This window comes from Chamaea fasciata, unplaced genomic scaffold (genome assembly GCF_029207755.1).
Source record: "Chamaea fasciata isolate MVZ Bird 193981 ecotype frontalis unplaced genomic scaffold, bChaFas1.0.hap1 SCAF_21, whole genome shotgun sequence".
Lineage (NCBI taxonomy): Eukaryota > Metazoa > Chordata > Aves > Passeriformes > Sylviidae > Chamaea > Chamaea fasciata.
In genome coordinates this window covers 8,432,315-8,453,970 of record NW_027094106.1, presented here as the reverse complement: position 1 = coordinate 8,453,970, position 21,656 = coordinate 8,432,315, and the positions used below count along the sequence as shown (strand labels likewise).

Sequence of the window (21,656 nt, the reverse complement as noted above, 5' to 3'; positions counted from 1 at the left end):
TGTACAGTTTGTGAGAGCAGCTTTGCCAACCTCTCAGGATCACAGCACGCAGCTGTGGAGCTCACGGGCGGACCAGGCTGTGGGATCTGGATCCTGATGTGGGTCCTGGTTAAGAGCCAGGAGCTTCTAGAGCTGTGGGAGATCTGGCCAGTGCTGTCAGACTCGTTACACTCAAATATGACAGTATTCATTGAGAAACATTTAAGTCAATTTTATTTGAAGCTAAATATGTTTAAGGCAATTTACATACCTAGAACATGATCTCAGTTGAACTGGCACACCCTACTACAATCCTAACGTATCATCTGGTCGAATATGCTGGAGTTGACCACAGTGCAGCCAGCTGGTGCAAAGTGCTATTTTCTTCTCTCTGGCATAACCTTTCTCTAGAAAAAGCATTACATATTTTCCTGTATTGCCCCCTCAGTGCAAGACCCCACTACTGGTCCCCATTGCTGCTCTGCTGCTGGCCCCTCAGACCCCTGGCTGTGCACACCTGCATTGCCCCCCACTACCAGCACTGCAATACTTGGTTTGAGTCCACAGGTCCTTTTTTTTTTTTTTTGAAGACAGTAAAGTGAAGCTACCACTATGCAGCATGTCCACAGTCCAGTAATTTATTTTTAAATCGCGTAATTTCAAATTGCACAAACAAAACTGAACAGCAATATGCTTGAATTCTCTCTTCTGTACACTCAAAACAGTGATCTAAAACACCACAATATCCAACATACACAAACCTCAGGGCAGGGTTAGTAAATACACAGATTGGAATCATGGTGCTCTGTTCCTGAATGGAATGTCCCACAAAAGCACAGGATACAGCACAACATAAGGTCATTTGTTACATATGGAGTGAGCAAAAAGACACTAGCATTTTCTATATGCATAACTGGAAAAACCTGCATAGGTTAAGGGAAAAAAAAAAAAAAAACAAAAAAACCCAAAAAACCAAAACAAAACCCAGAACTTTTACTCATTTTAAGTCAGGCAAGGTTGTCTGTACGCATTTTAAATTCTTTTAGAGCTATGCAATCCAGCCCAGGGAGGATATGCTGATTAGTGTTGTCTCTTGTCAGCAGTCTTGCAAGGTCAAATACAGGTATCTTGGCTTTAGCTTTCTCCAAATATACAGTGAGATTTAAATGCATTTAGAATAGACAGTACATACCGTAAGCTGCTCACATACAATGAACTTAAGATTCAATATTAGAGTGTAACACTATAGAGTGCAAATCAGAATCTTCACAATAGACTTAATGGTAATAAGCAGTCCTGCAAAAGCCCACTTGAACAAAGTCGTTTAAACTATTCCCCTTCTGAAAGTAAAAGTCTAAATGACATGGAATGTGAAAAAAGATTTAACAGAAGTGATTCAAATCGTTTGCGCTAGAAAAACCAGTCCTTCATGAAGTAAAGGTTACAAGAACACGAGGCAGAACTCTTTGCTTTTCCCTGTTATGAGTTAAAGCGGGGAGGGACGGTGGAGTTTCAGTAAGAAAAGTCGCTGCTCCAGACTGACTTTGTGCTGCATCTCACATGCTGTAGCCGAAGCCGGGCTGTGGCTGCCCGTACGGAGGGGCCGTGTAGCCGTAGCCGAAAGGTGCCTGTGGAGGAACCGCCACGCTGGGTCCTGCTGTCAGCATCAGCTGGGGCTGGCCTGCAACACACAACGGGCACCTTACTCCTCCTGAGCTCAGAAAGCGCTCAGCAAAACGCCTCAGAATTTTCAGGAGGTATTTCTGTGTTTCACCCTGCTGACCTGGGCTGGCCTTCTTCAGGGCCAGAACGGGTATTTTCCCAGTAAACCTCAGGATACAACGCGTGGCTAAAAACACTACAGCGTAAATAACCTTACTAGAACAACCTAGGCATAAAGAAAATACCCAATTTAAAGTAGGTATAAATACGCTTCAGATACAAAGCATATTGCACAAGATCCAAATAACCACTTGCTGGAAGTCTGGAATAGCACAGCTCCCGTACAATGAGCTTTCCTTAAGGAGCCAGGACAACCTTAAATCCTGCAGTCCACAGCCCACCTCAGCAGCCACAGCAACAGACTGGCACTTATCTAGTATTTTGGAATACATTCCTTAAGACTTGATTTCGCATGGAGAACGTTCCCATTTCCCAGGACTTCCTCAAGAACGAAACAAGATTAGGGAAGACTTGTTTTAAAAGTGAAATATGTTATTGATAACACAGAAACCAAAGCATTACCATAAACAATAGGTTGCGTTTCTGTAGCTTGCTCCTCTTCCTTTCTCAAAGACTCTGATGCATCCAGTTTATCCACCTGGAATTGAGACCAACAATTAAAGAAATCTCCTCTAAAACAGGTACTTACTCGTGGCAGAGAAGTGGAAAAGCCTTAGTGGTATGTCAACACCCATCAAGAAAAGGAGACCATTTACAAGTTAAGATCAATTCAAGTAGCAATGTTGGTACTGGTGCAGTCAAGATTGTCTGTTTCCTGAACAAAGCCCTCATTGAGGGATTTTCAACTGCTTTGAAAGCTCACTCCAGGCTGAAGCCTTGTACAAAAGGTTCTGTATCGGATTGGAGCTGGACAGTCTTTGGACACACTCAGATTAGAGTTCAGTCTCAATTGGAGACCTCTGGCATTGGAGCAATTGCCAAGATAATGCCCAGACCTGGAGAAGTTTCCCTGGAGGTGACATTGGGGCAAAGTAATCTGGTTTGTATTTGGATAGAGCAGACTGCAATAGCATCCGACATGTCACTTGAGCCTCAAGATTTCACTTTCCAAACCCATTCACTCATGCAATTTAAGTTCAAATGCAGAGAATGCATGTGTATAAGACTTGCTTTTTCCACTCCAGAACTGTGTGGCAGTCAGCCTAAACCCACAGATACTCCAATCCTTCCAGCTTTACACACAGTAACAGACAAGCCTGGCCAGCTTCACTGCAGTGGTGCTGTTTGCCCACCCCTACAGAAAGGGAAGAGAAGAAACTTCTTCTGTAGTGAAATATTGCTCATTTCTAAGACAGATCCAGGGGAACTCAGCATTTCTACAGTCTAAGGCAGGCCCTGAAACTCAAACCACAAAATGAGGTATTGGTATTTTACCTGGGAGATAAGATTTAGAACAAAGTCAGACATAATCATGCCAATTACTTTGAAAGACAATAACACAACTCACAAGATTAACGTTTCATTCCATTCACATCCTTAACAAAGGAGTTTGAAGGTTTCCTGCACTTACACAGGCTCAGTGCTATCCACAAGTGAGTTTTGAGCTTAACTGTGCTACACGAGCAAACATCTGCTGGCAGCTCCAAGAGCTGTGAGCTCCTCCTTCCAGCTGTGAGTGACAACATGTGCTCCATAAACCTGCTCCTCTGTAACCTCAAGCTGAGGCACAACTCCAGGGAGTGGTGGAAGTCCTGAGCTTGAGCTCCCTCAGTGACTGGGCTTCCATGGCCAGCCTGGTGCTTGCCTCCCACAGTATCTGGCTTGCTGCTGCCAAAGTGCTTGGGATCATATCCAGTGCTCCAAGCCTCATTTCCAGACACCGTGCTGGGAACTGCACCGTTTTATAACTCAAAACAGCAACACACTGAACACAGAAGCACAAGTTTAGAGATGCAAATCCAAGGAGAATGTGCAGAGTTTGCTACTAAGCAGAGGCATTTGGCTTACTCACACTTGGAAAGCCTCCAGCCCAGGACATTCAATGCATTTTGGACCCAGTTTTGATGCCTCCCCTCAGAGCTGAACAAATACTGACAAGAACAAGCGCGAGTTTGAAACCAGCCCACAAGGATGGCTCTTACACCACTTGCTCGAGCATCACCAGCTTCAGGGCCCTACACACTTGGAGCAAGATTGACTGAAAGGCTTTTCCACAGGGACTGCAAGAAGCTGCAGAGGAAAAGTAACATGCATTCAATGTTACCGTGTTATGTGTGCATGAAAAAGAGGCAAAAGTACTGAAGCACGAGTGAGGTCTGAAGATGACTGCCATACAGGCTCCCCCCAGAAAACCACAGCAGCCCACAGCAATGCCTTGGAGCTTCAGGAGTAGTGGGATGTAATTGCAATGACTGCTACACATGCGTAGTTTATGCAAACACTGCAGTTCAATTACCTTTTTTCACACACACGCTCTCCTACTTTCCTTACTAGCTGCTGAAGGACCTTACACTACGTGTCTTAGGTTAGCCTTGAGTTCCAGTGGTGTCTTTACAACCAGCAGGGGTTTTTTTTGCATTTAGTCCATCTTCAAAGCTGTCTGTCGCTTTGGTTTGCCCTTTGCTGAACCACATTAATGGAAAACTCCTGCTAGGGCTGACCCCTGGGCTAAGGAGGATCACGGTGGCATTTGTAGGGAAGCAGATGGACAGAAAAACCTTGGATTGCCCTTCTGAAGGTCAAAGTTACATAGCAAAAGGCAAGCCCTGGAGTAGCCTCAGAAGAGCAATAAGCATTATCATTTTTAAAGTTTTTTTTTTTAATGAGGTAGCAAGAGAAGTTTAGTGAAGCTGAAGAGCTTGGAAGGCAGTCTTTTTTTGGACAACTACTAGAAATTTACTACAGGGAGGAGAACCACAGACTTGGTGTAACAGCTGAAGTTTTAAGTTGCTACATGAACTAGAGCACTGTGTGGATTAGATCAGCACCATGAGAACTGACACCTGAGTGAGGAAGAGTCCCTCTGGAAGCAGCCAGTATCTACTCTGCCTACGGTCAGCACGCATTAGTCATGGTCCAGAGATCAGGAACTGGATCACAGCCCTTCAACTCGCAAATGCCAGACTGATTTAGGGATTCACAGACTGATTTTCTTATTGTAAGAGGTTCTTCCAGTCAGATTTGGCTGTCAAATGATAGCACTTGTGTAAGTATTTGTGTGTTGTTTCAATAGCAGGCTGACTGTGATCCAACTGATCACCTGTATGCCCTTCCTGAGGATCTAATAGCTTATTAGTAGCAAATGAATCTACTTTTCTCCTACAGCACTAGCTAGTGAGAGTTAAACAATTTGCAAATGCTTTAGTGGTATTTTGTTTGGGGAAAAAGCAGTAGCAGCAGTGTAGTAAACATAGGAAAGAAAAAAACTCATGCAGAATCCTTAGACTTAGTCCTCCAGACTTAAAGATGGAAAACAAGAATCAACTTTCACCTTTTCCTTTATTGCATCAACCTGCAAAGGAATTCAGAAGGTGCAGCTTAGAAAAATCAAATTCCATATTTAGCATATAAAAAGGTAGAAACAAAAGCGTCAGGGAAGAAATAATTAAGGTACAGGCGAGTAAAAACAAAGGTACACCAGAAGTATCTGCTTTAGAAAGGCAGCTCTGCTTCTTGCTGGCTCTTACTTCATTAGCTCCACTAAAGCTACATCCTAATCCTTTATCAGATCAGGAAATTTTTATCTTTAAGAATCTACTACTCCCACCAAAGGCACGGTGTTAGCTTGGTGCAGGCATCTCTGACAAACAGTTGTATTGCTCAGCCAGCTCCCCACCTCCCCCAAAACAGCATTTCAGGCTGCCTACAGGACTACAGGGCGGTGCTGCCTTTAGAAGGTCCAGCACATTTCTGGACAAACAGGCACCTTACTCTTCACTGACTGCACGAAAGTAAAGCTGAACTCAAGCTTGGAAAAGTCTTAATCATTAAGGAGTTTACACCATTTCACTGGAAGATACTCCAAAAGCTTCAACTGGGAAAATCTTGCTAGTGACAGTTGGATTTAACTCAAGTCTGTTCAAGTCTGTCAGAGCATTACCAAGTAGTTCCCCAATCCTGAGTCACTTCAAATAAGAGTTGAATCATAATTAGTGCCATTAAGTGTCAGAGCCACATTTTAGAGTTAAATGCATAGCAGAGTAAGTTATCTCCAGGTCTAGCTATAAAGCTGCTTTAGTACACAGCCTAGGATTCAGTTAAAACTTGATCCCAGCTGGGATTCCTGACTGACACAGCACAGGAAACACCCGGAGCCTGGAACTGCTTTAGACACTGCCCAGGGTCAGGCAAATACTACTGATGTAGGTTCTGTCATTGGTGGAGAGTGGAGCCTGCAAGTGTTTCAGCCTCTTAGAGGGCGAAGTCTCTCCCCAGATGGACTGAAAAGTAAGTGTGGACATGGACAGACAGACATCGGACAAAGCCCAAATCAATGTTAGTAGCAAGCAGACAATCTCAAGGCATTCACCACAGTGACTAACAAGCTCTGGGTGTTGGAGAGGCACCTGCTCTTACCTTGGTCAAGTATTCCTTCATGACCTGAATAAAATATGGCATGGCAAAGTCCATAATGTTGTGCCTCCACGCTGTTTCCAAGACGACATCCGGCCTTAGGAGATCGTAGCAGGTGAAGAGACAAGCACCAAAGCATTCCCTCTTGTTCTCCTGCAAGAACCACTGCAGCAGCTCTTCTGCCAGCTCGGTATCTTTGGATTCAGAAGCGTACTGCATGGCATCCTGCAACGGAACAGAGCCTCAGCCTCGGGCGACACAACAACCCACTGGGTGGTTTGTTAACTGTTAACTGAGCTCCCCTCAGAGCCAACAAGGCAAAGCTGCTCAAGCTGGCCTGGTGCTGCCTCACCTTGTACAGCCTGTCCTTCTTACAGAGCTCCACGCTCTGCTTCCAGCGGTTGTTGCCTTTGAAGAGATAAGCGGCGATTCTTCGGAACTCTATTAGCTCGTGCTTCTCCAAACGTTGGGCAAGAGAAATGTTGTCAAAGTTGTCATAAGCATCTATAGAAGTCCTAAGAGCCTGAGTGAAGCAGGGGAAAAAAAAAGAAAGGCACACCTCAGATGTACAACTCCACCCACAAAATGTAAACGTTTTCCGTTAGTTCTGTATTCCTGCTTGTAGGAGAGAGAGTATTCCAGTGGAGATCTATTCGAGAAGCTGCTGTTTGACACACATGGAGTTTAGAGTGTTTCAGTTCTCTGAAAACATCACAACTGTTTGCCTCTTCAGTGAGTCCTTTTCGCAGCACCCACTGTTTGTTTGCCTTAAATGAAGGCTGTCACACTCATAGCAAAGTAGCCACTCTACCCCCAATAGGAATGACACAAAATACTCTCGGAAAGCCACTAACACTTTTCCACTGAATCCTTGGCTCCTCACCACTAATTCAGTTTGAAGTGTTGGAGAACATACACTTAAGGAATTAAAGTTAACAGCAAGCAGGTAAAACCTACTGAGAATGAGAAAGAAAACTGGGTTTCTACACATTAAAGAAAGGCTGAGAATATGAGGTAAATCCAGAAATAAGTGCTTCAAGACAAGACATACCTGATAATCTTCTTCAATAATGAAGAGGTTGTTGAGGGACTCATTGACTGATTTGTTGTTGTGATTTTGAACAGAGCGCAGGTAAGGCTTAACCAGGGGCAGCTGTTTAACCTTCAAGGAATCACAGAGATACGTTTAGGTCAGTTTTTGTGAAGTCTCTTAGCATCTTCCCTGGCAGGCAGGGGAGTAGCTAACTAAGCATTTTAAAATGCTACCGCAGCTCAGTGCTCTCCCAGCTTTTGCTTTGAGCTGGGTAGCAGGAAAATTACCTTTGTGAAGAAGGTGACAGCACGAGTGTGGTCAAGCCGAGGGGACAACACCATCAGCAGATCATTGAGCAACAGAGGCTTAAATTCCAAATAGAACTGAACTGCCTTGTAGTAGAGCTCCACATTGGCCACCTAGAGAGGAGTAAAGATGCATGTTCAGATGCATGTTTGATTCTGGGGAAATCCAGATGAAAACCAGACATACCCTTCACTAAGAAAGCAATACCTTAGTGATGATATCTTTGAACTGGCCTTCTTTCCAAGCATCTGTTGGGTGATTCATCATTGTGATTATGGCGTTATCATACTCTTCATACTTATCATACAGGAACACCAGTTCAGCCCAGAGATGGGCTTGTTCTGCAGCTCTCAGAACCTAAGCAAAAGGCAGAATTAGCAGTATTTGTTAACTGCAATTTCCATCAGTGCTCAGGCTTTAGTGCCATTAATAACCTCAGGAGCTGCTCGTGCAAAAAGCCAGGGTGCAGACAGCCCAAAAAAGTGTGTTTTCAGCTAGATTTAAAGCCTCAGAAATTCACCTTGGGAATGTTGACTCTGGACCAAAACAGCTCCAAGTGCTCCCTCATCTTCTGTGGCTTGAACTTGGAGTAGAGAATTGCCAGCTCTGTGAACATCCCCATGTGTGCTCGCTCCAGCCCAAGCGCTGCTTCCAACATAGTGATCAGCTCTTCAAAGTAACCACGATCCTTAGAGACGCAGACAGAGACATTCCACATCAGGAACCATCCAGAATCCCCGATTTTGACAGGGTTGCCATGACAGAACTGACTGTACAACAGGAGTCAGCTAAATTACCTGGTAATAGTTGATCAGCTCTTCCAGCTCATCTGCATGCACTACAATATGGAGCCCACACATCTGAGCCAGGCGGAATTCTTTCCCATCCACACAAGCAAAGCAGACCTGGGAATTGAGAGTTGTGTTACTGCTTATAACCAAGGCTTCCGAGCAGGCCCCAGCTTTGAAGCCCTTGACCTCAGAGCCAGTAAATTCACCTCTTTCCACGTGCGAGTGCTGTTGGCTTTCCGAGCACCGTCCACGGCTGCCTGGTACTCGCCGAGGTGCACCAAGGTGGAGGCCAAGCGGCCGAAGTTGGACACATTGTTGTACAACAGCTTGGCTGCTTCGTACATCTTCTCATCGTAACAGCGGTCACCAACCTGGGGCACAGCACAGACAGCTTATTCCTGCGCCTTTTCAGCCTGTGCCTTACTCTGAATGCGTGGCATTCAAGCCCTTGTCACAATGGATTTAAAGGTCAAGATCCACGTGCGTGTCCAAAGAGAGAATTCCCACACCCCTCTGTGAGTCAGCCAAACAAAGTCAGCCTCACTCACCTGCTGGATGTGTGCATTGTTGGGGCCATTGATGAACTCCTCCAGCTCTGCCAGGCGGTTTGTTTTAGCAAGAGCAAAGATTAATTCTGTTTCCACGTACGACTCCCGGGCCTTCTTGCGTGCCATCTGCAGGTACTTCACCAGTTCTTCCCAGTTTCCTACGGGAAGGAGTTCAGAAAGTTTATTTCCCACCACTGGGGACAACTGGGCTTAACTTAGACAATCAGCTGAACCTAATTTTGACATATTTCTAAGGCTATTCCCCAACAATCAATAACCTTCACACTGCTCATTATGCATTAATCAAATCATCTTAGAATGGGCCTAACTAGAATCTTATTTAACTTCATACAAAGACTCCGACAGAGGTCTCCAGCTAGCTAAAGAAGGAAATTACAGGCCACTGAATATCTGCAGATGGAATACGCTACCTTTTCCCATTCTTATTTAGGGCAGTCCTTGAAGGGCCAGATTCCTCTACTTGCATCAAGATACAGGTCTGGCAGAACTGCAGTTTGAGCAGACCAGGCAAAAGAGCTGAGCAACATCAACAGCCAAGATGTAAATAAAACTTAATCATACCACTGGCATTAGCAGCTTGAACAACTTCCATGTATGAGGAAGGATCATCTGCTTTAATGTAGGAGTCAATTGCTTCCTTTACCATCCCCTTCTGGAGCTGTGCTTTGGCCAGCTGGCTCCACACTGCGGGTTCATTGCAGCGCTCGGCGAATTCGTACGCGCGGTCCAGGTTCCCAATGTGCTCTATCAACACCTGGGAAAAGGACAACCATCATCAGCCACTCTCATAAAGGTCACTTGTACACCACACTAAGCTGTGGTTTATGTAAGTTCCTCAATGGATCCACAGCTTTTAAAAGAAAGGACTAACTCTGTACAACCCACACAGGGTGAGTGATTTTAGGCTTACAAAGTTTCAATAAACGACATTTGTTCTGCTTCGTGAGACAAGACACTGGGCAGCTTTGGGCACCTTGCTAATTGGTGTTAAGCACTGAAGTCACCAGCAAAGTCCTCGTGTGGGGATGCAGAGGGAGTTTTCCAGCCTGAGAACTGAAGATACCTGTACAGCTGATGTGTTGACATCAAATTTCCTGAAGATAGCAAATGCCTCCTCAAAAAGCTCGTTGCTGATAGCAATATTGGCTATGTCAGGGGCATCGTAGTTATCCAGGCGATTGATGTACTCCATGACACGGGTGCGGTCAGCCTTGATAGCTGTAAGGATGAGAAGGTTCTGCAGATTCCTGAAGAGGGAAAGAAATAGCACTTATCAAATAATGATCAAGAAATTCACCCTCCCCTCTGGAGAGGGTGTTAGTTTATTTGCTGTTTCACATTACAGCAATAACTCCAAGTTTCCCGTGGCTCAGTTTTCATTTCACGCACCTGTGCTCACTGAACACTGAATTATCCAGAACTATTTTCTCCAGCAGTTCAATGAGCTCATTGGGAAGATCTGCAGTCATGAAGGCCTTCACAGTGACAGACACTTCCTCGGGGTCCTGGGTCTCTGACAGCGCAGTCTGGACAACCTGCAGGCAGAGCCAAGGCGTGGACAAATGAGTGATGTCAGGTTCTGCAAACCCAGAGAGGCCAGGCCAGGCTGTGAATGTCCCGCCAGCTGTACCTGGTCAATCAGGGGTCTCCTGTAGGGGTTGCTTTCCAGCAGCACGCTGGCCCAGAGCTCGGGGTCCTTACGACGAACTAAGTAGCGGGAGAGGCTCTTGAAGAGGGAGTTCTCATTGCACACCTGGAGAAAGGCAGAACTTGCTCAGAGGGAAGGCACAGCTATGGGGCCTACAGACAACTGTCCTGTAACTCTGAACTGAGGGGCAGACTAGAAATCTCAGCCTTTGATACTTCATTAACCTCCCATTTTAGGATGGGCAGGAGAGTTTCCCACTTCTCATGAGGGAGGTTAAACAGCCACCTCCTCCTCTGTGTTAGAAGCATGCACTTCCCAGCTTAATACATTTTAGGAAATACACGCTTTAGTCATAAAGCTTTCTGTGTGCCCCCTGACCCTGATGTTAGAACTCAATCACAACTCAACCCGGGCATACATACATTGATCAGCTCCAGATCACACTGTCCACGCTCGTAGGCCACACAGGCCAGGTGAGGGTCCCTCTTCTCACAGTACTTGCCAACAACACGACTGTCATAGTAGGGATTCTCACGCAGGAATCTCTCCGGGTTGTTGTTGCTGTCAATGTATATCTTGGCCAGTGCATTGTGAGTGGCAGGCTCCTCACAGCCCTCGTGAATTCTCGCTTCCAGCCAGGGCAGAAGCAGCTTCAGCCTAGAAGGAAGTGATTTCCACATTAGAGGTTGAGTAAGTCGATATCCAGTTGCATAATTTTTACACTTGGCAAGCCAGTATTGGTGCAGGATAGAGTCAGGAACTAAACCAGAATTACAGTGCTCTGTTTTAACCTACATTCTGATTCATTATTATAATGATGTAACTTCCTGACACTATGAAGAAAACACACCAAAGTTATCTGGATAGATCCCCACATCAGCCAAGAATTAGAGCTCATTCTCACCCAGTGGCAGCTTCTGCTTGTGTCAGTACCAGCTCTAGCTGTGGGACATGCACGGATGGAGGAGCAGCAAACACTGCCAGACTGGGAATTGGTAAGAGACGTATAGAAGTTTAATACCTGTTTCTTTTCTCAACCTCTGCAACAAGTTCATCAGTTGAAAATTGACCTCTCACTACAAGGATGAGGTTCTTTATAACATCTTCAGAGCAATCCACATCAAGCAGTCCCCCAATAACAACTGGCAGACGGCTTGGATTCACCTGCACGGGAGCAGTTAAAGAGGTCAGGCTGTTGTCAGGGAGCAAGGGCAGGCAATACTTATCCCCAGAAATCCACATGAAGGCCACTTGCCAAGACTGACCCCATCTTCCTGCCTTCATTCCCAGCCTCCTGAGGTTCTGAACAAGCTTAAAGTCAATTCTTCAGTCAACAAGTGTTCCCATCCCAGCCCAGCGGCTCACTTAGCTCCCACAGGAAGAGCTCCTGAGCAATCCACTTTGTCCCCGCAGGAAGTTAAAAGGAAAACTTCCCCTCCTCCCCCCTCCAAAATGTTGAGACTTCAAATCACCCCAACAACTCCAAAGTTATTCTACCAAGACTTCCTCCTTCAAGTGGCACATGAGTGGGAGTTACTGCTTGACCTGACTGAAGAATGAGACCTGACTCACATCAGGGCTAATCTACTGGAGGCCACTAATAATCACTTAAACGTCGGTCTCAGGTACAGAGCTGTTTGCAGAATACTTAAACACGAAGCCTGTAGCTGTATGTGATACTGTAAAGATCGATCAGTTTGACTCGCTGAAGCCAAGGGACAAGTTGTCACCTACCTTCTGTACATAAATCTCAATATATTTTTGGAGATTATTTCTATACAAATACAGCACCAAGTCGTGGACAAAGTCAAAGCGGTCGCACACAATGATGAGAGGCAGCTGGTCAGTGAGTTTAGCTTCCTAGAAAGAGAAGAGCTTTAGTGATTTGGTCTTGCTCTTGGACTTAAGCAGACAAATAATACAGTCACTTAAACTGTCAAAGCAGCTGAATTTGGAAAGCCAAAACTCAACAGTCAACCAAATAATGACAGCTGGTTTGTTCAGCTAATTGTTTGCAATATGTAGCAAGTGGGAGCACTCACACCCACTGCAGGGCGTGAGCAGCAAGAAGCTTTTTGGAGTTTAACCCTGCTCCTTTGCATGGCAGACTCTACAGAGTTTTACAACACAATACCACTATTACAAGCCTAGGCTATAAAAAAAATTTTTTTAGTTGCCACTGGTGTTTGGTGTGCAGGATTAGCACTCTGGGATTTCAAAAGAAATTTAACCAAGACTAGATTAAGTTGTGGTTCATAATGGAAAACTTATATACAGAATTGACTTTGAGTGCCATGTGTCTTGTGATACCTCCTAACTATGGATTTAGAGAACAGTAAGAATTAAGCTCCATAGCAATACTACTTCAATTGCTTACCAGATTCATTATCTAAAAGCATTCCAACTTTCAGCATAAGGTTACAATGGTTACAGTACAGAAGCTTAGTCTATGTGGCAGACAGTATTCCGGATGCATATTTCACTTATTCCAACATGCACATCCCAGAATATAATCCTACATATAAATTACACTTAAGGACTTTACACAGGGAGGCCTGTACTGGGAGATTTACCTGGTACATGTCCTGCACATTCCAGACATGGAACAGCACAAAAAACAATAACTTTCATCAGGAATTTGACAGCTTGATAACATATCTTAGGTGGCTTGATCAAATTACATACCTTACACCTCGGTGACACCAGGTTAGTTTTAGAGAATTCTCTTGGGGAAGAGTTTTGCCATCTTCAGATATGATCAGCAAAATCTAAGACTATGCTATGTAACCAACAAACATGAAGGCAGGAAATGTTCCCAGATAAAGTTTTCCCCTCCCACACGGTTCCTCAGAGTGTTGTGTTTGTCAGTAAACTCAGTACTAAGACTACAGAATCTGAACTTTGAGCACACCATCTTTTCCTACTCTCCAGCAATGCTCTGGATATATTCCCACTGACTGGGATTTCCAGCAGAGCCAAACCATGGCTCACCTGGTTGAAATTTCAGTGTGTAGGAGTAAGACAGATCAGCCCTAAACCTGAAAGCATTTATGGAATTAATTGACTCTATTCATCTGTTGTTTCTGTAGTTGCTCAGTTGGAGTTGATCACACTGTAAATAAGCATTAAGGTATCAACTCATTCGGCACTAGGGGTGTTTTCAGATTAAGTAAACTGTTTCCTATTTTACAGCAGACATTTTAAACAAGGTCTAGGTAAGCTGGTGCATTTACTACAGGTTAAGAGTTCAAGCCAGATTAACCTAAGAGCAGTGAGGAACTGACCTGACATTCTCATTTTTCAGACAATATTCCAGGCTCAGACTTCATTAGGAGGCAGTGCCAACATGGCAGATACCTCTGGTTTGAGAACACTTGGATCCTTAAGTGCAAAGGTTGAAACTCATCTATTTTCACAGAGCTGCCTCTTTTCACTAGCGACACATCATGTTTTATCAGAACCCCAAACAGCCCCAGACAGTCCAGTGTTACCCAAACATTACCTTGAGGAAGTTTTTAACACGTTCTGGATCATAGCAGTTACTTTCCCTGCAGATTCTTTCCACTTCTTTAATTTGTCCTGTCTTGCATGCGGCTTGAATGTACTTGAAGTGCACATCTGGATCCTGGCTGAAGTTTACAATGGAGCCCAGGAAATAAAACAGACCTGGAGAGAAACAGTCAGCACATTATTTGCTGGTCTCATTTCAAAGTACACATGCCAAAGGCTACAGAAATTTAAGACACCCATTTTGGACAAAGGCAAAAGGCCAGCATTCTAGGTTTTTCTACAGCTCCAAACATCTTTCAGGATTTCAGAAAAACAAATTATGCAACTGAATAGTGGTATCCATCCTAAACAGGGAAAACGTTTAAGGTTTAGATCTGTTTCAAGACAGTTTGAGGCCTAACTACTTAAGTTCATCATGGCTCTCTAGATTTCAGCAGACAGACAGTCCTTCATACACACATCTGTAAGGAGGTGAGCACCAGCTCCTCTTGCAGAAGGTACAGACTTACCTTCAAAGCTCTTGAAGGACTCAAAGAGCTCAATGAGTGACTGCGTTGACAGCTGTTCGTGGTATTTGGAAGCTACCTGGACACAGATCTGCAGGTTCTGACGGATGTTCGCGGACAACATCGCACGCAGACACTCCAGAGAGTCTTCTACTGATAAGGACCCAAAATAATTCACTAACCACTGCAAAGACACACAGGGCATTTTAGAGCTGAGCAGAAGAGCGGTTATTAAAGGCTGGATTTGTAGGTGCAGGGTGTTTGATGGCTTACCTCAGGATTGAGGAGGTGAGTGTGAACTACCGCACGCTTGATGTCGTAGAGGTCTGTGAAGTGCTCGAGTGCTCTCTGCAGCAAACCAGCCTTCTCACACAGCTGAGCTATGTGAGCCCGGTCATAGTGAGTAAACATTTGGTTTCCCAGGATGGCATCTGCAACCTAGAAGGAACACGGAAGGTTTTCACTCAGCTCCTGAGCACTGCCAGCAGTGTTTGGCACGTCCAGCTCCAGGAACTCTGAGCACGTACCTGAGGCGCGTGCATGAGGTTCATCTCAAGTAAACGTGTTTGCAGGGGACCTTCTGAGGGACGATTATTCTTCAGTGCATCCAGCAGAAAGGCTGTACATTGCTGGATTAAATTATATTCCATAAAGACATCCACAATCTGCAAAAAAAAAAAAAAAAAAGAAGGAAGGACATTTAGGTCTTTGATTAGGAACTGCAAGTATATTTAAGCATCAATACAGCTTCCAAACCTAATCCAAATTCATAGCTCTGATGGCTCAGGTAGGGCTCCTCTTACCAATTTAATGCTTTGCAGTCAACACTTCATAGCAATTAAGTTATTTACCTGTGTTATATCTGCAAGAGGCTCTTCATCTTGAACGAGCATTTGTGCAAACTGCTGGCCTTGATCAGGGCTGATTCTCATTACATTCCTCAGCAAAAAAATCCAGTCTGGAGTATATCCAACCTGAAAAGATGATGAAAAGTGAGAACTCAGCAAGAGCACACACCTAGTTAAATACAGAGCTCAGTAAAAGCTACTGTCAGGAGATTACATAACCCAGCCAGGACTTCCTCTTTTGGAAATGGGGAAGTAGGAAAAGACCCATGTATGAAGTCTAGCAGTAACTACTCATAAAAATAAATACTATACAGGCACTCAAATTCCCCCACAGTTACTTCTAGCTACTTTGGAACAAGCCCCAGTTATTATTAAATACAGGACAGATACAGCAACTTCATTTTCTCTCACCTTCTTAGCATACAAAACAATCTTCTGGACTTGTCCTGTTTCAGCAAAACACTGGATGACCTTGTTTGGGACGTTGGCTCTCAGATAGACACTAAGTGCTAGCGTGGGATCCACAGATTTCACAAGGTCTCCCAGCTCCTCCGAGCACTCCAGCTGCTCAGAAACAGAAATGCAGTCAGCCCACCCTGACAGTGCCATGCTCTGCCACCCTCTTCCTCATTTATCTTCCTTCTGGACTTCTCTTTAAAAAATTAAGGCCCAGCTTGATAGCCTGAGCTGATTCTCACAGCAGTGACCTAGCGGGCTCAGCTCCTCATGCGGTTCTACCCCAGCCAAAGGAAATTTCAGAGCCAGAAAGAAGTGGGTGACACATGGTATCAGCGTGTTTCTTCAACTAATTACACAGATGTAACCACAGCCCAAAGCCCTGGCAGTCAGTATCCAAAGGAGCGGTTTGGCAAAGCCCAGCAGCAGCTCAGAGCTTTCCACGCTCTGCACATCCTGCTGTGATTTTAAATGTACAGAGAGTGAGAATTTGATCAATTCTCTCGCAGTAACTTGAGTCACAGTGACAGGTAGAGTGAGCAGCTATTTGCTGTCACTGCTGAGCTCTCCTGGGAAGGGGGGATGTTGTCAGGCATTGCTGCTCCTTCCCCCTCACAGCTCTGAAGGCATCAACCCCAAACTCACCTTATCCTCTTTTAACCATTTTTCCAAGAGCTGCTTGCGGCCCTGCTGGAGCACTGGTCTGCAGAGCTCCAGTGACTCATACTTGTTCAGCTGCCCTTGGTCCAGCAGAATGCCAAAATACTGCAGGAGAGGGGAAGTCTGCCCTGGCTGAGCTGGAACACTCTGGAACCGGCGTATGGTGTCTGGAGTACGCAGGATTCCCTGCCAGACAGAGAGAGAGAAAAATCCACTTCAGTTTTCTTTTCTGCTGCTGTGGCTTGGCAAGAGTTTCTCCAGGAAGCTGGAGGTAATGTCACTGTAGCTGTCACAAGCATTTCTATGTTTTGCCAGGCCAGAATGTCAGGAGCAATATGGCTGATCATCAGCTCAGGCACCGAGATGCTATGACAGAAAATGTGCTGCAATAGCCCATTAAATTTATTTCAGTAGCAATGCGGATTTAAGTTCAGAATTAGGACACCCTTGGGCTTGCAAGCAAGTTCATCTCATCTGAATTTAGTCTTAGCCTGGGGTTTTTTATCCTGTTTCCAGGTGCAACCTCAGCTAGAGGTTGTCTTCTCACAGGTACTTTTTTGCATCATTGGAGAAGTAAAGGTAAGTACCAGAAACATTACAAATCATAGCCATTACTTCATCATTCATTCCTCCCCTCCTCTGTGGGCTCTACAAACTCTAAGATCATCCAGCTTGCAATCAGTGCCAGCACCCGGGATACGTGTGAAGCACCAAAGTGCTACCTTGGGACAAGAGCAGCAATAAGTTTGTGCCCTTGCCACTTAAAAAATTCACTGAGCTTTCTTGAAGCAAGAAGCTGAAGCCAGTAGAGTTCAGTGCTGTTCTGAACACTTCACCTTTGGGGCATTAGCTGCCACTTTTGCTGCCTCTGAATAGTTCCCTTGTGCAAAGAGTGCGTTGAATTTCCTGGCAAAGAGCTCCTCGGCCCCCGCCAGGTTGTTGCGGACAGCCATCCGTAAAGCCAGGTCTGGATTCTGCAGCACGTTTGTGATGTAGGGAATGATGTTCTCCTCCTCCACACACACTGACAGCACCTGAATAAACCACCAGGGGAAACCTACAGTTAGTCCAAACATCAAAAGTGAGCCAAAGGCTAAGATAACTCTAAGAGGGAAGGTATGGTGTTCATGAGAAGTTTTTTCATCCCTTGATAACTCCTACTTGTCATTTTATTCAGGAGACCTCTGGTTAGAAAGCACCAATGTCATCCATTGTCTGCATCCAAGCAGGCAATTAATAGTTTCATTGAGGTATTTGCAGAGGTAGAAACACAGGGTACAAGGAATTTTTCAGGGATACAGGGATCTTTCTCAAACCCCTACTCAGTGTCTTAAGCAATCAATCCTAGAGGATACCAGGGACAAGTCTTCTGCTCTGTATTCCCCAAGGAAACAAAACCAATCTGGGCTAAAGGCATGGCTGTACCATGTTAGTAACTTGTTTAAAGCAGTTCAGTTAGCTGTGTATGGAGACAGAACAGCAGATTAATACTGGGGCTCACAACGCTCTCAGACCTCACATGTTCTGAGCAAAGTTAACATTCCTGGGAACTTTTAGACACAGATATGAACCCTGCAGTGTATCATGAAGAGCCAGCGGGATTAGCTAAAGAAGTGGCTTCCAGGCCAAGTTTCCTTACTTGTCCCTTTCTGTTGACTCCAATAATTCCAGCTGTTGCTTCGTGCTGTGCAGTAACAAAAATGGTCTCTCCACTGATCCTGTTCATGTAGATACAGGTGCCAGTTTCCAGGTCATACAAGTGGATGTAGCCATACTTCGTTATGAGGAACACCACATCGTGCTTGTCACTGATCTGCAAAACAGAAATAGATTACTCAAATTTGGCACTGGAGAAATGAGCTGGTGCTTTTGAGACTCAGCAAACAGCTGGGCCATTTCAGGACAGCCAGAAGTGCTGTTTTATTTTTACTTGAGTACTATCACAGCAGAATGGTGTTCGAAGAGCTTGAAAAGCAGTTAAAATAAATGGACATTTCTTCCATAAATAAGAAGATGCTGCTTTTGAATGCTGCCTGCCTCCACCTTTACTTTACTTTACACTACTGAGCCAGGAGCAGCAGCCACACCAGTCACACCAGTTTAAGGCCAACCCCCAGGTTCACATTAACCAGCTGGCTCTCCCAGCGCCCTGCTCCTGTCACATCCACCAAGAGAAGCTGCAGAGCTGTTTGCAGCTGCCATACCTGCATAGCAACAGGGAAGTCACTTTGTGCTTCAGGAGGAAAGAAGACATCCACAGCTTTCTTTGGAAAGGGCTGATTCCCAGTGGGTGGTGTGCCAACCTCAATGATATGGAGCTGTGCAAGAGATAAGATTAATTCTTGCATCTGATTTATTCAACAATGAAATTACAGCAATTTGCTGCTCAGCCTTAATCCCAAGTTTATGCAAAGACAAACTAAGTTAATCTTCCTAAATATTTTCACTGGCTAAAGGTGTGGCACCTGGTGTTCATGTACCATAGGTGAGGGAAACAGTTAAATAAGATCTTTATCTACCCCTAATTACTTGGAAGTTTCAGGATTTAGTTAATTTACTTTAAATACACTCTTTTAACTTGGTTCACAGTCTACAGACAGTTTCTGCAGATGTTTCTCTGAATCTAGCTCTGGTTTTACTCTGGTTTTGCTGCAACTCACATAATTCCAGCATTGGCATTGGACCACTATTTAGCTTTGCAACACTATTGCTTCATTTAAAAAAAAAAAATTAATCTAAGAATTTGGAAATTAGTTGAGTCTGATACCAGGGATCAGCATCAAAGAAAGATTACAACAGCTTTTCCCTCAAGCTTAGCCTGTGAAGCTGAGAGTCACATGTTTCAAGCAGCTAATTAGGCTGGTCATGACATGCCACTTAACTTCTCCACTCACAGATTCTTGCTACACCAGGTAGTCCAAGCTCTGCATGCACCATATGTCATATCCAGACTGACACAGTCCTTCACTTTCTTCCTGAAATGCAACTTTTTGCATTAAACCACTTGTTCTCCTGGAAAGAGAGCCAGGGTGAGTCACTAAAGACTACAGTATCTTTAGAACCAAGCCTTACCTTACCCCCAGCTTGCCCTCTTACTGCAAAACAGAAGAGAGTGGATTCTTCAGCATTCCCTTCCATCTTGAACTGTGCAAAGCTGGCTGCATGTCCCTCGATGGGCTGGGACACTTTTCTGTCCACAGAGTACAGCTGCATTGCTCCCACTACACGGTTTTGCTACACAAAGAAGAACAAGCGTCAGGAAAAACAGGCACTGTGACAGTAATTTCATTTCATATTGGTCAACATGCTGCCACTTCAAGCTCCCTCTTACAACAGCATCACTTCAGACTCTTTGCACTAGTGTCTGTATCATTACAAATCCAATTATATTAATGTGAGATTTTCAGTTACACTTAAGTTTGTTATTTGAAGATGGAGACAAGCAATTACATTTAATAAAACAAGCAGATCAGTGCTGCTCCTGTAGAAGGGGACAAAAAGACAAAGCTCTGGGGTTTCCCACATCTCCCTGGAGGTAAAGTACCTGTGCAGATATTCCAGTCAGCAAGAGCCATTTCTGCTTGGCATCAGTCCTGTAGTTGATGATCTGGCAGCCAGCGAGGCTGGAGTGGCGATCAAACATCTTCACGGGCTGGGACTCCCCCTCCATGCTCCAGTGGTAAACTGCGTTATCCGTCACGAGGGCAACAGTGTTCAGAGAGATCCACTTCCAGAAGGTGACATCATCTGTCATGGTGTGAGCCTTCATCTTGCTCTTCATTTCAATGTTAAAGATTTGCAGCGTTTTCCCAGCTAGAAGACACAGAGTCGTTAGCCACGAGACAGAGCAGGAGAGACACGAAACCCTGGGGACTTCCTTCAAGAAAAAGCTGTTCTACACTGGCAGACCTGCAGGGATCAGCTTTCCCTTAGAACCAGAGCACCCTCCTGGGGCTGATTTTACCCATTTGCCACTACTGAGCAATCAAACAGATGTGGAGAGCGGGTTGGTAGGAGACAAAAGCTTCAGCCACACAAACGGGTTGGAGGATACTTCACGTACATCAAAACCAGGTTACAATCATGCTGAGGCTCTTTGGACTTGTGAGGGAAGCTATGCCCACTGGCATTTAAAACGTCCACATCTGTTTCAAGTATTAAAAGGGCACAACATGGAACAGTCAGGTTGGCAGAGGGCTTTTGTAATCCAGGCTAATTAACCAAAACCTTGGGGTTGCACTAATGGGATACACAGCTACTGACCGCAGACCAGACTGACAGGAACTGTGCAAGGGAAGGAATCTAGTGACCAACACAAGCTCTAGAAGGCAAGAGGAAAAGTTCTCCAAATCACACAGAATGGTGCATACAAACATCCTGAACAGCCACCTGCAGTCACTTCCACCAGTTTTTATAACACAGTGGCCTAAGAAATTATTTCTTGCTGTTGAGAAGGTAAGAAAGGTTCTGCCCAGTTCTACTACTCATAGGAGAGAACGATTTAAGCACACACAGGTGTAGCCCAGGAGGAATAGAAAAGATCCCATGAAACTGAATGCAGGCCACAATATCTGCCACAGCTACCAACTGTGGCCCAGCTTGAGGAAGTCACAGTGCCACAGGGGCAAGTGCCTGCTCTCACCAAGGACTGGTTTAGCTCAAAGCCATTAGTTCAGCAATTGATGCAAGATGCTGAGTCAGGAGTTTCTCCAGAACTTGGAGAAATCTCTCTACTACAGAGTTACTCAGGCTACAGGCAGCAGTTTGTTTCCACATCTAGTGCAGCTGGAGCTTTAGGGTCAAGGGAGAGGACATTCAGGTAACACATTCCTACATGCTAGGCAGGGTATATCACAAGGCAAAATCTAGACTCGAGTCAAAAGGGCCAGTCCTGTCCATAAAAAGCTCAGTATCAAGATCCCAATGATTTAAGTACACTTTGGGTTCTTGAGTGGATTAATTTTTGGAATCTTAAAGACCCCCTTGTTTAGGAGAGCATGAAAAACCTCTGAGTTTTAGGCCTTCAGTTGCTTAAACACCACTGTTCAGCCATGTGCACCATCAGTCTGAGCCATTTTATTCTGCTTTTTCTTGT

The 21,656-nt window shown here is 44.8% G+C and overlaps 1 protein-coding gene across 2 annotated transcripts in view; it reads right to left on the bottom strand.

The window, feature by feature from the left end:
• Positions 1-601: 601 nt before the first annotated feature.
• CLTC (clathrin heavy chain) overlaps positions 602-21,656 on the bottom strand; it is a 29,604-nt gene continuing 8,549 nt past the window's right edge. Inside the window, exons 3-33 of one of the 2 annotated variants that reach the window (XM_066202214.1) lie at positions 20,106-20,374; positions 19,634-19,795; positions 18,766-18,879; positions 18,201-18,374; positions 17,398-17,595; positions 16,547-16,747; positions 15,857-16,009; positions 15,449-15,571; positions 15,125-15,262; positions 14,871-15,035; positions 14,601-14,781; positions 14,084-14,247; positions 12,316-12,441; positions 11,603-11,745; positions 11,004-11,238; positions 10,564-10,686; positions 10,323-10,468; positions 9,997-10,180; positions 9,495-9,687; positions 8,913-9,070; positions 8,571-8,735; positions 8,371-8,478; positions 8,094-8,261; positions 7,781-7,930; positions 7,555-7,686; positions 7,286-7,396; positions 6,587-6,757; positions 6,238-6,459; positions 5,153-5,173; positions 2,224-2,299; positions 602-1,660 (exon numbers count right to left, since the gene is read on the bottom strand). In XM_066202214.1, the coding sequence (XP_066058311.1) occupies positions 1,536-1,660; positions 2,224-2,299; positions 5,153-5,173; positions 6,238-6,459; positions 6,587-6,757; positions 7,286-7,396; positions 7,555-7,686; positions 7,781-7,930; positions 8,094-8,261; positions 8,371-8,478; positions 8,571-8,735; positions 8,913-9,070; positions 9,495-9,687; positions 9,997-10,180; positions 10,323-10,468; positions 10,564-10,686; positions 11,004-11,238; positions 11,603-11,745; positions 12,316-12,441; positions 14,084-14,247; positions 14,601-14,781; positions 14,871-15,035; positions 15,125-15,262; positions 15,449-15,571; positions 15,857-16,009; positions 16,547-16,747; positions 17,398-17,595; positions 18,201-18,374; positions 18,766-18,879; positions 19,634-19,795; positions 20,106-20,374 (4,799 nt within the window). In that variant the 3' untranslated portion in view covers positions 602-1,535. The remainder of the gene's footprint in view (positions 1,661-2,223; positions 2,300-5,152; positions 5,174-6,237; positions 6,460-6,586; positions 6,758-7,285; positions 7,397-7,554; positions 7,687-7,780; positions 7,931-8,093; positions 8,262-8,370; positions 8,479-8,570; positions 8,736-8,912; positions 9,071-9,494; positions 9,688-9,996; positions 10,181-10,322; positions 10,469-10,563; positions 10,687-11,003; positions 11,239-11,602; positions 11,746-12,315; positions 12,442-14,083; positions 14,248-14,600; positions 14,782-14,870; positions 15,036-15,124; positions 15,263-15,448; positions 15,572-15,856; positions 16,010-16,546; positions 16,748-17,397; positions 17,596-18,200; positions 18,375-18,765; positions 18,880-19,633; positions 19,796-20,105; positions 20,375-21,656) is intronic. The other variant, XM_066202215.1, reaches the window with a different exon arrangement.